Source organism: Mastigoproctus giganteus, chromosome 3 (genome assembly GCF_048544385.1).
Source record: "Mastigoproctus giganteus isolate SK-2022 chromosome 3, ASM4854438v1, whole genome shotgun sequence".
Classification (NCBI taxonomy): Eukaryota; Metazoa; Arthropoda; class Arachnida; order Uropygi; family Thelyphonidae; genus Mastigoproctus; species Mastigoproctus giganteus.
Window position 1 is genome coordinate 259,425,942 of NC_143577.1, and position 14,725 is coordinate 259,440,666.

At 37.8% G+C, this 14,725-nt stretch overlaps 1 protein-coding gene across 1 annotated transcript in view; it reads left to right on the forward strand.

Moving 5' to 3' along the window:
- Window positions 1–14,725, forward strand: part of LOC150089107 (nonsense-mediated mRNA decay factor SMG8-like) — a gene marked incomplete at its 3' end in the record, with an annotated part of 262,505 nt that overhangs the window by 172,871 nt on the left and 74,909 nt on the right. The window contains exons 11-12 of the mRNA XM_090370415.1: window positions 1,083–1,238; window positions 10,270–10,404. Coding sequence (XP_090226541.1) covers window positions 1,083–1,238; window positions 10,270–10,404 — 291 coding nt within the window. The remainder of the gene's footprint in view (window positions 1–1,082; window positions 1,239–10,269; window positions 10,405–14,725) is intronic.

The following is a 14,725-nucleotide window of genomic DNA, read 5'->3' on the forward strand; positions in this document are numbered from 1 at the left end:
CCGATGATAGAAAATTAGAGTATGAACGGGTCGCGACGGATCTTGCAAAATGTGGTTACCCCCGGAGGATTATAGAGAAATATGTTAAAGGAAATCAGAGGAGAGGCGAGCCATTTACACCGATAGCCACTGCATACATTCCCTACTACCCGGGTTTGACTGATCATATAGTTAGAATACTAAGAAAGTACCAGACGCGTTGTGTGCAGCTTCCAGGACGGAGGCTGCGCACAATCGTGTCTCAGGTTAAAGACCCCATTAAAAAAGAGAACACTAGTGGGGTCGTATATAGCATTAGATGCCCGGATTGTGGGGAGTGTTATGTAGGGGAAACAAAACGCCGTCTTAAAGATCGTTTGGGGGAACACACTAAGGCAATAAGAAATGCGGAATATGGCAAGTCCGCCGTGGCCGAGCATTTTTGGGAGAAGCAACACCAGATCTCCCCGGACGATGCTATCATCACCGATCGGGCGCATAAGTTCTGGGACCGTAAGTGGCTCGAGAGTTTGCGGATTTGTTCTACCATTAACATAAATAGGGATAGAGGCACGCGGATTCATCCCATCTTTGAGACCACTATCCTCAAAAGGGATGAACGATTCCGTGTGGCTTCCACTCGAGCCACTTCCAGTTCCACAACGCGAGAGAACGAAGCACACGAGAATGGAAACACGTGAGGAGTACCGTTAGCCTGCTGATATTTAAAGTTGTACTGCATAGCAAGGTTTACCGCTGAAGAAGAAGGCTGAGCCTTTGAAAGCTACGGTTTTTATCGTTTTAATCAGTATATTTTATGCATTTTATTGATTGTAATGTAGCAGATTTTAATAATTTATATGTAGAGTTTTTATAAAGTTAAATTTGTTGTAGATGCGGGTATTTTGACTTATTATAAATCAGTTATCAAAAGTTTAGTTTCCCTGGTGTTTTAATTCTACGCAAGGTTGGTGAAAAAGACTCAAAAAAAACAGTATGGATATACCCAACCGCAGAGGCCTGTTTGGAGAATCACCTGAATATTCAATTTATGTAATTTATATGTTCTTTTTCATTTTCTGATAATTTCTTTTGATGGCCAGCTGGCCCATGCTTTACAGGTATTTGCAATGCATGCCAGGGGTCCTGCCTTCCATCGCTATGCCCAGCAGCTTCGAGAAGATTGTGAAAGACTTTGGAAAAATGGACATCAGATGTGTGAGATGCTTAGTTTAACTGGAAACCACTGTGTTAATCCTGTAAGACATAAAGAACTTAACATTTACTATATACATTTTGTTTTATTTTTTCTCACCAACCATGAATATTAATTTTGCTTCGCCTGTCACGTATACACTTAGTGGCAAATTGAAATCTCATTGGCTACCTAATAGGCCCCCCGAGTGCCAAGTGTTTTCCAAGTGCTCAAATTATTTTGTGATTCTATAGTGTGCTTCTCAGTTATATTTTTTCACTCAGTAGAAATCTTATACTGATACACATGAATCTTGACTATAATTAGGAGAAAAACCTTTTAATTTACTGTGCTGCTTGGGTGTCATTTATTCTGGACCATCCAACATGAGAGCTTTGTCTGTACTGAGCACAAAGACATGTTTTGATTATATTCAAAGATCATTGGACTAGCCCTCTGGCATTGTGTGCATAGGTAATGTCTAACATGTCTCCCACTACAGCAATGAAAGTTTATTTAAACAGAGATCTGAACAACATAACAAATTGGGTACACACATCACTCCACCAATTGGAGATCGTCTAGCCAGTAAGTGATTTCTAATTTGAATATCAGGTTTAAGAACCCTGATTCATATTAATCTATCATCATTTCTTTGCAATTATTTCCAAACCTTTTAATTTACTCTGTCTGAAATCCAATATCCACAATGTACTTTATATGTGATGTCCTATATTCACCGTATATTTAGATTTGCACTGATGGTTCAAAAATTGAGATCCCACTAAAAATTGAGACTAAAGTTGGGCAGCAGTCTAGTTTTCAGATACCATATTGACCTGATCAATCCCAACCAAAATCGATATATACAATCTTTTCTACAATCATTTTTACTAGCTTTAAACAATCTAATATAAATCATTTGCGAGTAACATAATTTTATTTCACTCAGTAGATTCAAAGAAAATTAATAAAACAGAGAAACCTAAACTTCAATGAGATTTTCTTGGATCCCACCACAAGAATAGCTGAAAATGAATCACCAGACAAAGGATAAATGTCAGGACAATTAGCTGCAGTAAGTGAGGGGGAAGAAGAGGTAATTTTTGCAAGAAGCAGGAATTTACTGATCAGGTATACCTCTGTTTCCAATTTCTCTTCTCTCAGAGCTAACGACCTGCTCTATCTTATCTGTCATTATGCTAATCACATTTCAAAACATGGATGGTTTTTTATTTTACTTCTTAGAAATAGTTAACACTATCATTACCTAACTTAACCTGCCAGTATATAAATATCCAAACTGACACTAACTTTAGATATAATGGTTCTTACAAAAAAAAATGACAAAAATGTATTAGTGTTGTTATCCCAACCCTAAGTCTAATTCATTATAATCTTAGAAGCTTTTATTCCATTACTTGCATTGCCAAATCAAAAAAAAGAAATGAAAAGAAAAGAAAATAAAAGAAAACTTCTTGATTTTATACAGCCATTGCATTATATAAACAGAGTTGTTCATGTTTAAGAAAATATTTCAGTAATTTGGATGGAATTGTAAAACTTCTGTCTACCCAGCGTCAGCTACTGTAAGGTGGCCATGAAAGAATATATGTAGCTTTTAAGATTTTTGATTTTTTTTTTTTTTTTTTTTTGTGAAAACCCCAAAACACGAGAGGTATTAGAACACATAGTACTTAGTACTATGCATAGGTTGAAGGTTGAGAAGACGTAAGAAGATATTTGTTGACATTATACTTTGACTTCTGTAGACTATTATTTTCAGGAAATACGTATGAAGGAAAGTTGTTCCAGAAAACGGCAGTTGAATGAATAAACGAGGAAGATGAAAAGTTGGTTCTGTGACTTTGAAGTTGGACAGTAAATAGATGTTGGCTGGTGGCAGCACATGTTAGGACTGTTTTGAAAGAGAGAGTGGGAATTATAGAAGCCAATTCAGAAGAACAGTACCCATGGAAATATCTGTAGAAAAGGCAGGCAGCAGAAACAGTACATCTCTGAGACAGAGTGGAGAGACTCTGTTAGAGATGAGTCATTAATTAACCTAGCTGCCGTCTTCTGAATGGAATCTAGAAGCCTGAGAGAGGTTTTGTGGACACCGCCCCAAATATGGGAACAATATTCCATGGTAGGGCAGATTTGTGATTCTACAGAGTGAGCAGCTGTTTGGAAAAAAAGTAATGCTGAGAGCAAAAGAGAAAACCATGTTTTTAGATGCAGAGGAAGCAATATTTGTAATGTGCTTGTGCCAAGAGAGATTAGAAGTCAGGGTAATCCCCAAAAGAGATATATCATCTTGCATAGAAATCAGAGTGTCACCAAAGATAAGCATACGAGCAGAAGAAGCATTTTTTCGAGATATAAGACAAGATTCAGTTTTAGAAGGTTTGAAATCAACTAAGTTGTCTTTGCCCTACAGGAGAATTACCTGAAGATCGGCATTTAAGGAATTGGTAGCAGATATTCGAGAAGTGGAAGATGATTAAGCAGGGCAAGGTTTCTCAAACTGGAAAGTGGAATGCAATGTACTGTCATCAGCAAAACTATGGAAGAAGGTCATTAATATGCAAGAGGAAAAGAGTGGGAGAAAGAATTGAACCTTGGGTGACACCAGCATTAGTGGGGAAGTTAGAAGACAGAGCCATCTACCATCACCCTCAGTGAGCAGTCAGGCGCCTCTGTAGCCAGGTGGGAAGGAGCAGCAGTGCGTTGCACATGCTTCTTGATTAGACCGGGGTTCAAGCCCGTCACCACTAAATATGGTGGATGCGGAAAGGTCAGGGAATGACCACTGCATATTTCGGAGCAATATGGCCTTAGTTGCTAATGCTCCTAAAAACCAAATAACAACCAACCAACCAAACAAACAAACAAACAGTGAGCGGTCAGAGAAAAAACTGGATAACCAATTACAAAAAACAGTTGGCAAACCATAAGATGGTACATTGTTTAGAAGACCTTTATGCCAAACACGATCAAAAGCCTTTAAGATGTCAAGAGCAACTGCTTGTGTTTCACCGAACTTTTCCATTGAATTTGTCCATAAATGAGTAACATAAGCCAGATTATCACCAGTGGATCAACATAGATGGAATCCATACTGGTGATCATTGATCAAACAGAAGGTTTCTAGACAGTTTGAGTTGGCGGTTAATTGTTTTTTCCGTTACTTTAGAAAGAGTAGAAATAATTTCAATGGGACGATAATTGGATTGGAGGGATTTCTTATCCTTTTTAGGAACTGGCTGGATATGATAAAATTTACAAGCAAAAAGGAAAAACACCTTGGGAATGAGAAAGTGAAAAAAGGTAGCAAAGAACAGAGTAATTTCAGGAGCACAGATTTTGAGAACAAGCGGAGAAATACCATCAGGACCTGGAGTTTCTTAGCATCAAAATTTGTCAAAATCCTTCTGACATCTTTTTGACCGAAGACCACAGGAGACATTGAATGGAACATGATGGGAATGGCGCTAGGTGTTTTATCAAGATCATTAATACATGAGTTGGAAAAAAAAAATGGGATGTTAGCACGTCAGCTTTATCCTTGGCTGCAGTGATAATAGAACCATCTGGTTTTGGCAGAGGTGGCAGATGGGCAAAAGTTGCAGCTAATAGCTTTGGCAAGAGACCAGAATGTTCTGCTGCCATTAGGGCATGAAGCAAGTTTTCTACTCTTAGTCTGTTCAAAATCTAGTTTGGACTGATAAATAATTGCTTTACAATTGTTGTGAGCTATGGTGTTGGCAGAAAACGAAACTGAATAATTGGAAACAAGCCAATTGCGATATGAAATGTTCTTCTCTTGAACAGCCTTAGCACATTTATTGGAAAACCAAGGTTTAGATAAAGGATAAGATTTTGAGGTGGAGTGTGGAATAAAGATTGCATTCTTACAAGAATAATTTCACTGACGCGATCTGAACAAACATTGACATTAGAAGTTTCGAAACAGTAATCCGACCAAGAAAAAAAAAAAAAAATCTTGCTGGTTATCCAATTTTGCATTCTTGTAATGTCAAACAACACGAGGTTGGGAATAGCCATGAGATAAAGGCTCCATTGGAGAAGAGTCAATCACCAAGTTATGATCAGAGGTGCCTAAAGGACCACTCACTTCGACTGTGTACTTTATCATTTAGCATTAGTAGAGGCATATGATGCAAGAAAGCAAGCTTATGCAGCATCAGCCGGGGGGGGGGGGGGGGGGACGCTCCCATTTCACCCCTCCGTTCGTTCCAAATACCTGTCCAGCTCAGCCTTAAATTTATTTAGGCTATCAACTTCCACAACAAAGGATGGAAGTCTGTTCCACCAATCAACTACCCGCTGGCTAAAGGCAAACTTCTGCACATCTATCCTACAACCGTCTTTCCTTCGTTTGAATTTAAGGCCTCTCAGGCGATTATTCTGAGCAAGAGGAAGAATCCCATCAGCATTGAGCATGCTCAAACCATTCAAGACTTTATACACCTCAATCAAATCACCTCACAGGTGCCTAGTCTCCAGACACTGTAATTTGCAAAACTTAAGCCTTTCTTCGTAAGAGCAACCCTTTGTTCCATTCACTAATCTTGTTGTCCTTTTCAGTATTCGTTCCAACAGCTCTACATCCTTCTTAAAATGAGGCCTCAAGACCTGTATACAGTACTCAAGGTGTGGGCTGACCATTGCCTTATTCAAAGGGATGATCACCTCCTTATCCCTGCTAGAAATATTTCTGTATATCATTGACATGGCGTCTCCGTAGCCAGGTGGGAAGGAGCAGCAGTGCGTAGCACACGCTTCTTGATTAGACCGGGGTTCGAGCCCGTCACCACCAAATACGGAGCATGCGGAAAGGTCAGGGAATGACCACCGCACCGGAGCAATATGGCCTTAGTTGCTAATGCTCCTAAAAACCAAATAACAACAACAACAACAAATCATTGACAAGACACTAAGAGCTACTCTTGAGACAATATGAATGACCACCCCGGACAGCTAAATACCAGGAGGATGTTAATTGCATTGCAGGGTAAGAAATACTACGGGCAGTGGATTTACATAAACTTAGCACGTAGTCTCATGCCGAAATACATTATACACAGATTTATATTTAATATATATTTACAAATTAATAACTCTGTATATACATTATGCAAAAATATGTTTACGAGGAGGATTCAAAAAGTTCATACCCTGACCTAGATAAAACTTCAGTAGGAAGATATCGTTTTTAATATAGGTTGTTTATATATTCAATAAATAACTAACATGTGAAATTTCATTCCTATAGGTGATCGTACTCCAGAGGTCGAGCCTGGAATATGAGGAAGGATGCTAAGGTTGACAAAGCGGAGTTGTGACAATTCATTCCATCGCAAATGCAGTGGGAATTAGTTATGGGTCTGCCCACAGCATTTTACATGACCATCTGCACATGTCTAAGGTCTCCACATGTTGGGTTCCAAGATTGCTGATTCCCTTGCAGTAGCAAAGTCGAATGCAATGTTCTTGCCAACTGTTGCATTTGTGTAATGTGGATGTTGAGAACTTTTTTGATCAGTTGGTGACAAATAACGAATCCTGGTTGTACCAGTATGATCCGGAGACTGAAGACCTGTCAAAGCAGTGGAAGCACACCTACTCACCTTCCAAAAAGGCAAAGACCACTCCATCTGTGAAAAAGGTGATGTTGTCCATGTTTTGAATAGAAAAGGGGTTATCCTGACAGATTACCTACCTCATGGTTCCAACTTACCAGAGAATACTACAGAAATCTTTTGAAAAAGTTACGCAATGCTTTGAAGGTGAAAAGTTATGGAATGTTAACCGAAGGTCCTTCTTCTGTTAGACAATGCACCGGCTCACACGGCTGTTGCCGCAACCAACTTTGTTTCCCAATGTGGCTTCAAACAATTGCAGCACCCACCCTATTCTCCTGACCTAGCACTGTCAAACTTCTTGTTTCGATAAATGAAGAAACCATTGTGTGGATACCACTTTGATTTTTTCAGAAAGTCATCAGTGGAACAGAATCTTGGTTCCTGGCAAAAAATGCAGACTTCTATAATCAAGGCATTAAACAACTGATCCATAGATGGGAGAAATGTGTTACTACACATGGAGAGTAAACACATCTTTAACTATAGAAAAGGATTAAAGTTTCTGTGAAGTTTCACCTTTCTAGGGCTATTATTTGTAGATAAGGGTACAAACCTTTTGATACCTCCTTGTACTAGCCAAAAAATAAAATTATATTATATGCTGTCACCTTCCCTCACTGCTTATTTCAAATATTTATCCATTCTTTCCTTCGATTTGGAAAAACTACCAAATTCCTCAAGAGCAGTTGCGAATTGTTTCCTAACAGTCACTCACTCTTTGATTAAAGGAAAATTTTCAGATCTCAAGTCTACAACTTTCCTCTCTCATTTATTTAAATTTATACTCCCCTATGTGTATGTCATAACTAAGCATAAAAATTTTGCTTTGCATTTAATCTCCTTCTCTATATAATGACAGAACACTATGAGTTGTTCTTGCAGCCTGTGTACACTGTTGAGGAAATTTCATATCACATTGTACAGTACTTCCAAATTCTTTTCATTATCTATAATCATGAATTTAACAGTACCCAAGTGGTGTGTTACTCCAGGATTCCAGGATTTGCATTTTCAGTGTTAAGTTTTTTATTTAGCTGCCATTTCTCAGCTCATACAAATAACTTATCTTGTCTTTAAGTAGCATATCCTAATTACCATCATTAACTACCCTGTCCACCTTCATATCATCATCAAACTTAAGACATTAAACTTGAATTAGACAGTAAACCTGCGTCATTATTATCATTTATGAATATTGGAAATGGTGATTAGAGCAGTATAATGTTTAAATGGCATGTTGTACAGATTATATCCATCAAAATACTTGAAATAAAAGCACTTCACTGTGTGTGTGTACAGTTTGGAATTCTGTTTATTACTATTTATAATTCCATTAATCCATACTTAATAGAATCTAACAGCCATATGTTTTCAGATGTTTCTACTCCATTTTTTCAGTTATTACAATCCTGTAGTGTCATCTTCATAAACCAGAAGACCAAACTATGTCAGTTTGCCATTAGTTTTGCTAGTTGCATCTATGGAAGAAACACTATCCTGCACTTAATAGGCATGAACAGACTGCTGCACAACTCACCTGGACCGAAGAATAGCTCACAGTTTGTCAGTTTGGTCCTTTAGTTTTTGTGATGGTGTAACTACAAGATTATAACACCAAAGAAGCAGAGGATAAAACATCCACAAAACATATGATTGTTAGTAATAAACAGATTCTAAATCCAACACAAATGAAGTGCTTTCATTTTAAGTAATTTAATTAGGGCAGCATTATGAGTGAGCTATTAGAGTGGATAAGTGGTTGGTTGAATGGTAGAAAACAGAGTTTGGTTATAAATCAGTATTGTTTTAATGACTAGTTTATGAATGGGAAACCTCACAATTCATTAACTTGTTCCTTTCCCCCAGAAACGAGGCATGTGAATGAACTGAACTTGAGTTTTCCCAGCATTTTGAAAGTGTGCACTGTTGCAAATACAAGAAAAGTGTAACTGGATATAATTAATTAAATGATACCATGTGAAATAAAATAATATATAGTTTATTAGACTGAATGCCTATATAGCTATATATTGTGTGACGTTTCGGGTGTCTTGCCGACACCCATCATCAGACAAGGCTGTTGGGGAAGAAAACAAAGAACACAAGGTTACAAAGAATAAATGGTTACAGGTTTGAATATTACCAATTAACAATTTATGATTAAAATTACAGTTCTGTAGTATTAAGTTGAGTTTTAAATTGCTATTGTTACACTATTACAAAAGAATTTTAAGTTAAATTAATTTTAGGTTAAGTTAATTACAAATTAAAAATTCTTACCTGCTGACACCCTCCTTGAAAATTCTCCTAGACCAGAAGTGTATCATTAGAGAGGGAAGCCGTCAGCAGTCAATTTATAGGAGAAGGATTAATGCAAGTAGCCAATGGGGTAAAGCCAAGTAATTTATCCTGGGACTGGGGTTCTTTTGTAGTAGAAGCTTGGGTTGGCCTTTGCTCTCATATCCTGGACGTCAGTGTGCAGGCTGGTTCAGGCTCATTACAGATACCTGTCATCAGATTATGCTGCTGGTGCCAAGATCTGGAAATCTAGGTTGACCTTTGCTCCTATATCTGGATTGTGTGCAGGAACGGGATCTAGTGTAGTAGGAACAAGGGATGACCTAAACTCCCATACTCCGAACATCGGGATTGGAGGCGGCTTCAGAATCTTGCTGACCTTGCTGCTGGTGCCAAGTTCTGGAACCCTGGGGTGACCATTTACTCCTATACTCTAGCCTTCATGGTTGGCACCAGCAGCAAGGTCTGATGTTAGGTATCGGCAAGATCTTGAAACAACCTCCAGCCCTGATGTCCGGAGTATGGGAACTTAGGTCATCCCTTGTTCCTACTGCACTAGATCCCGTTCCAGCCTGTACAACAACCCAGATATAGGAACAAAGGTCAACCCAGATCTTGGCACCAGCAGCATAATCTGATGATAGGTATCTGTAATGAGCCTGAACCAGCCAGCACATTGACGTCCAAAATATGAGAGCAAAGGTCAACCCAAGCTTCTACTATATAAGAACCCTGGTCCCAGGATAAGTAACTTAAAATTGCTATTGTAATAATGTAACAATAGCAATTTTAATCCTAAATTGTTAATTGGTAATATTCAAACCTGTAACCATTTATTCTTAGTTGTATGTTTTCTTTCCCAACAGCTTTGTCTGATGATGGTTGTCGGCAAGACACCCGAAACATCACGTAATGTATAGCTGTGTAGTCGTTCAGCCTAATAAACTACATATTATTTTATTTCATGTGGTATAAGAGTGGTATCATTTAATTAATTATAACCTATTGGAAACACCACATAACATCCTTCCTAACTATAGAAGTGTAACTGTTATGCCACTTTCTATAGCAGTTTGCTTTAAAATGCAAATATTTAAGCCTAATAATTGAGTTGTATGTTTTTCATAGATTCATCGAGCTCCTGATGAACCAGATGAGGATAAGTCCTTACCCATGATGCTTCACTGTAGTCAGATGAAGCTCATATCTGCATGTGATTGTGGAAGAAGACAGGCTAGCAGAGATGACCCTTTTGATGTTAAGGTATTTTAAACATAATATACTTTTTTTTAAAGCATTTTGACCATTTCAGAATTTACCCAGTAGTTTTTTAATTTCCAAAGTACGAAATACAATGGCGCCTCCATAACCAGGTTGGCAGGAGCAGCAGTGCGTAGCACTTGCTTCTTGATTAGACTGGGGTTCAAGCCCATCACCATCAAATACGGAGGATGCGGAAAGGTCAGGGAATGACCACCGCATGTCTTCGGAGCAATATGGCCTTAGTTGCTAATGCTCCTAAAAAACCAAATAACAACAACAACGAAATACAATGCTTTTCAGGAAACATGAATTATTCACTTACCTTAAAAGTTACAGTTTGAAGTGAATGGAAGTAGTTCCATTTACTTCCAATGAGAACATAATAAAATCATCAAACAGAAATTAATCTACAAACAACTATTTTGTATTTGGGTTTAATTATGTCTTTAAATGAGACATTTTCTTCTCAGGTGTTATCAGTCAAGAAATAAACTATTTCAACACTTCATGCACCATGATGAACAATTTTAATAAAGAAGCATAATTAATGAATCAAAAGAAGGATTACAAGTTATCCTTACTCTAACTGCTGATGTCATGTCAAATGACATCTCCAATCTACTGGCAAGTATTCTCATAACCTCTTGTTCGCTAGCACCTCCTCCATTAGTATTAATAGTAGCAAATAACACAAAGTAAGCTTATACATCATCAGCCAAAAAAAAAAAAAAAAAAAAATTCCATTCCTCCAATAGTTTATCTTTTTTTCTTGAATTTATTCAAACTATCAACAAGTTTCCATCCACTACAATCCTCCTGTCAACTTCCTTAACAGTGGATGGAAACAAGTTTCCATCCACTTTTAAGGAAGTCGACAGGAGGATTCCAACAATCAACCACCCAATGGCTAAAGGCAAACTGCTGCACATCTATTCTGCAACCATCCTTCCTCAGTTTGAATTTGTCTCCTCATCTGCATAGTCTCAACAAGAGGAAGAATCCCATCAGCATTGAGTTTTTGCTCAAGCCATTCAAAGTCTTAAACACCTCAAATCACCTTACAGGAACCTAGTCTCCAGTTGCTGTAATTTGCAGAACTGACACTATTCTTTGTAAGAGTTCATATCAATTTCGTTGACGTTTTCTGTGCCTGTTTCAGCAGCTCTATATCCTTACTAAAATGAAACCTAGAGACCTGTATACAGTACTCAATATGTGGCTTTGCTATTGGCTATTACAATGGGATAATCACTTCCTTATCCCTGCTAGCAAAATTCCTGTATATCATTGACAAAACTTCATTAGCTGTCCTGGCAGCCTCTCTGCACTGCTCAAAGAACTTCATATCAGACTGCACAATTACCACCCAACTCATTTTCCAGTCTCCAGATGCTTCAATTTCCAGAACTGAAGTTTTCGTGGTAAGAGAAATCCTTTGTTCCTTTCACCAGTCTCATTTCCTTTCTCTGTACCAATTCCAGCAACTCTACATTCTTCCTAAAAAAAAAAAACTTGGCCATCGCCTTATAAAATGAGATAATCACTTCCTTATCCCAGCTAGCAAAATTTATCTATATCTAGACAGGCTGTACTGGCAGCCTGTCTAGATGGCTCAGAGAACTTCATACCTAACTTCACAAATCTCCCCCCCTCCCCACAGGTCTTTTTCTTTTCCCACTACCCTGAATGTAGTGCCACATAGATGATATGTTACTCTTGGATTATTGCTACCCATATGCACTAAGTTACATTTGCCAATATTAAACTTCAATTGCCATTTCTCAGCTCATCTGCAAAGATTTTTCTAGATTTTGTTGCAGCTGCAGCATACCTTCATTACTGTCATTAACCACCCTGCTAACCTTTGTACCATCTACAGACTTAGACATTAAGACTAATATACTTTCATCAATATCATTAATAAATACAGAAACCAACATTTTCTGTGTTTATTACTGCAGCAAAACAAGATGTTCCACATGGGGGACAAATGTGAGTGGGTAGCAAATGCCAGGAAAGCGAGCTTAAAATAACTGAAATAACTGTAAGGGGTGTGTCAGGGTAGTTAACTATACAAGAACTTTTTTTTTTTCCCTCCTCTCACTTTCCCATTATTATATGGGGTCAGCGTTTTTTTTTTTTTTTCTTTTTTATATAATTATATAAATTTTTTTATATAAATATATATTATGAATGAATATTAAGTCTTGGTTGTTTATACAGTAATGTCAGAAGTGTTGTCAATAAAATGAGTGAATTCAAACTGCTGGTTAGGACAAGTAACTCTGACATAATAGGGCTTACAGAAACATGGAGCTACCCGGAGATAAGGGATGACTAGTTTCGTTACGGTATGTATAATGCATTTAGGAAGGACAGAGAAGATAGAAGTGGTGGTGGTTCATGATTCTTATCAAAAGTAGCCTGAGCACTACGAAAGCTTTCCCAGATTCAGACATTTCACATGCTAGTATAGAATCTGTATGGTGTGAAATAGTTGGAAGCAAAGGTATAATAAGAGTGGGAGTAATCTACAAGCCAGTTGATTGTGAAGATTATGATGAGAGCCTCTACATGCAAATGGAATGACCTCATCATCGCCCATCAACCAGATGATATAATAGGGCTGACAGTACAAGAACCAGTAGAAGGAAGTGATCACAGAGTACTGTGGTGGACAATGAAGAGAGAGGTAGCAGTAGTTAAAGGCAAAGGAATGAGTTATAATTTCTGGAAAGGAAAATTACAATGCCTTAAGGTGCTACATGGCCTCTGTTAACTGGGTAGATATCTCACAGAGCGTGAATACAATGGAATTACGGTATACCTTTAAAACATTAATCACAGAAACCTTGAATGCTTATATACCATTACAAAAATACTCCACAAGGAGGTTTCCAAGTTGAATGAATAATGAAGTTGCCAGATTACCTGAGCAGAAAAAGACGGAATGGAAAAGTTAGAGAAAAATAAAAAGTACTGATCAAAATAATGAACTGCTCAAGAAAAAAATTTCAGAATCACAACTTTCATGCGAAAGCAATCTTAAACAGACCAAGCAAGCTGATAATTCTAGGCATGTTATCTTACTTGTGCACAGTCTCATTATGTTCCTCTGTTCATCATTTTTTTTTTTTTTTTTTTTTTCATAAAAATTCCATACAAGAAACAAACATGTTGTTAGAGCCTACAGTGCTTATTTTCCTCTGTGGGTTGAAGGTTGAAAAGAAAGACTGAAGATAGTTGACATTAGACTGGAACTTCTGTAGATTGTAATTTTCAGGAAATACCTGCAAACAATGGTATTCCAGGAAACAGAAGCTGAAGCTATAATGAGAAAGAAGAAAAGTTGGTTCTTTGAAGTCGAACATTAAATGAATGCTGACTGCTTGCAGCACACGTGCGGACTGGTTTGGATGTGAAAGGGGGATTTATAGATATCTTCAAAATGAATTCAGAAGAACAGAGCCCATGGAAGTGTCTATAAAAAAGACATGCAGCAGGAATAGAATGGCGATGAGACAGGCACCTGCAAGGTGATCTGATTGAGGTGTATAAAGCCTTGAATTGTTTGAGCATGCTCAATGTTGATGGAATTTTTCCTCTTGCTCAGAATAATCATTTGAGAGGGCATAAATTCAAATTGAGGAAAGACTGATGTAGGATAAATGTGCAGAAGTTTGCCTTTAGCCAGCGTGGTTGGTTGGTGGAACAGACTTCCATCCTTTGTTGTGGAAGTTGATAGCCTAAATAAATTTAAGGCTGAGCTGGACAGGTACTTGGAGCGAACGGAGGGATGAAATTGGAGAGTGTCTTTTTTTTTTTTTTTTGGCTGATGCTGCATAAGCTTGCTTTCTTGCATCATATGCCTCTTTTAATGCTAAAGAGCAAGTGTGAGGGTGGATAGACTTTTGTAAGAGATGAGTCATTAATTAACCTAATTGTCTCATTTTGGAGTCTGGAAGTCTGAGAGAGAGAGAGAGAGAGAGAGAGAGAGAGAGAGAGAGAGTACAGTATTTGGTGGTAGGGTCAATTTGAGATTTGTACAGAAAGAGAAGTTGCTTAAAAGAAGTAACTAAGAGCAAAAGAGAACCCAGTTTTTTAAATACTGAGGAAGCAAAATTTGTGATCATGCCAAGAGAGAGAGATTATACAACAGGATAATCTCTAATATAGATACATGATCTTGTCTAGAGACCTGAGTGTCATCGAAAATAAGCATAGAAGTAGTGGACTCCTTTTTGCAAGATATAAGACAGGGCTGAGTTTTTGTAGGATCGAATTTTCCCCCCTCTCACATCCAAACCAGTCCGCACACAAT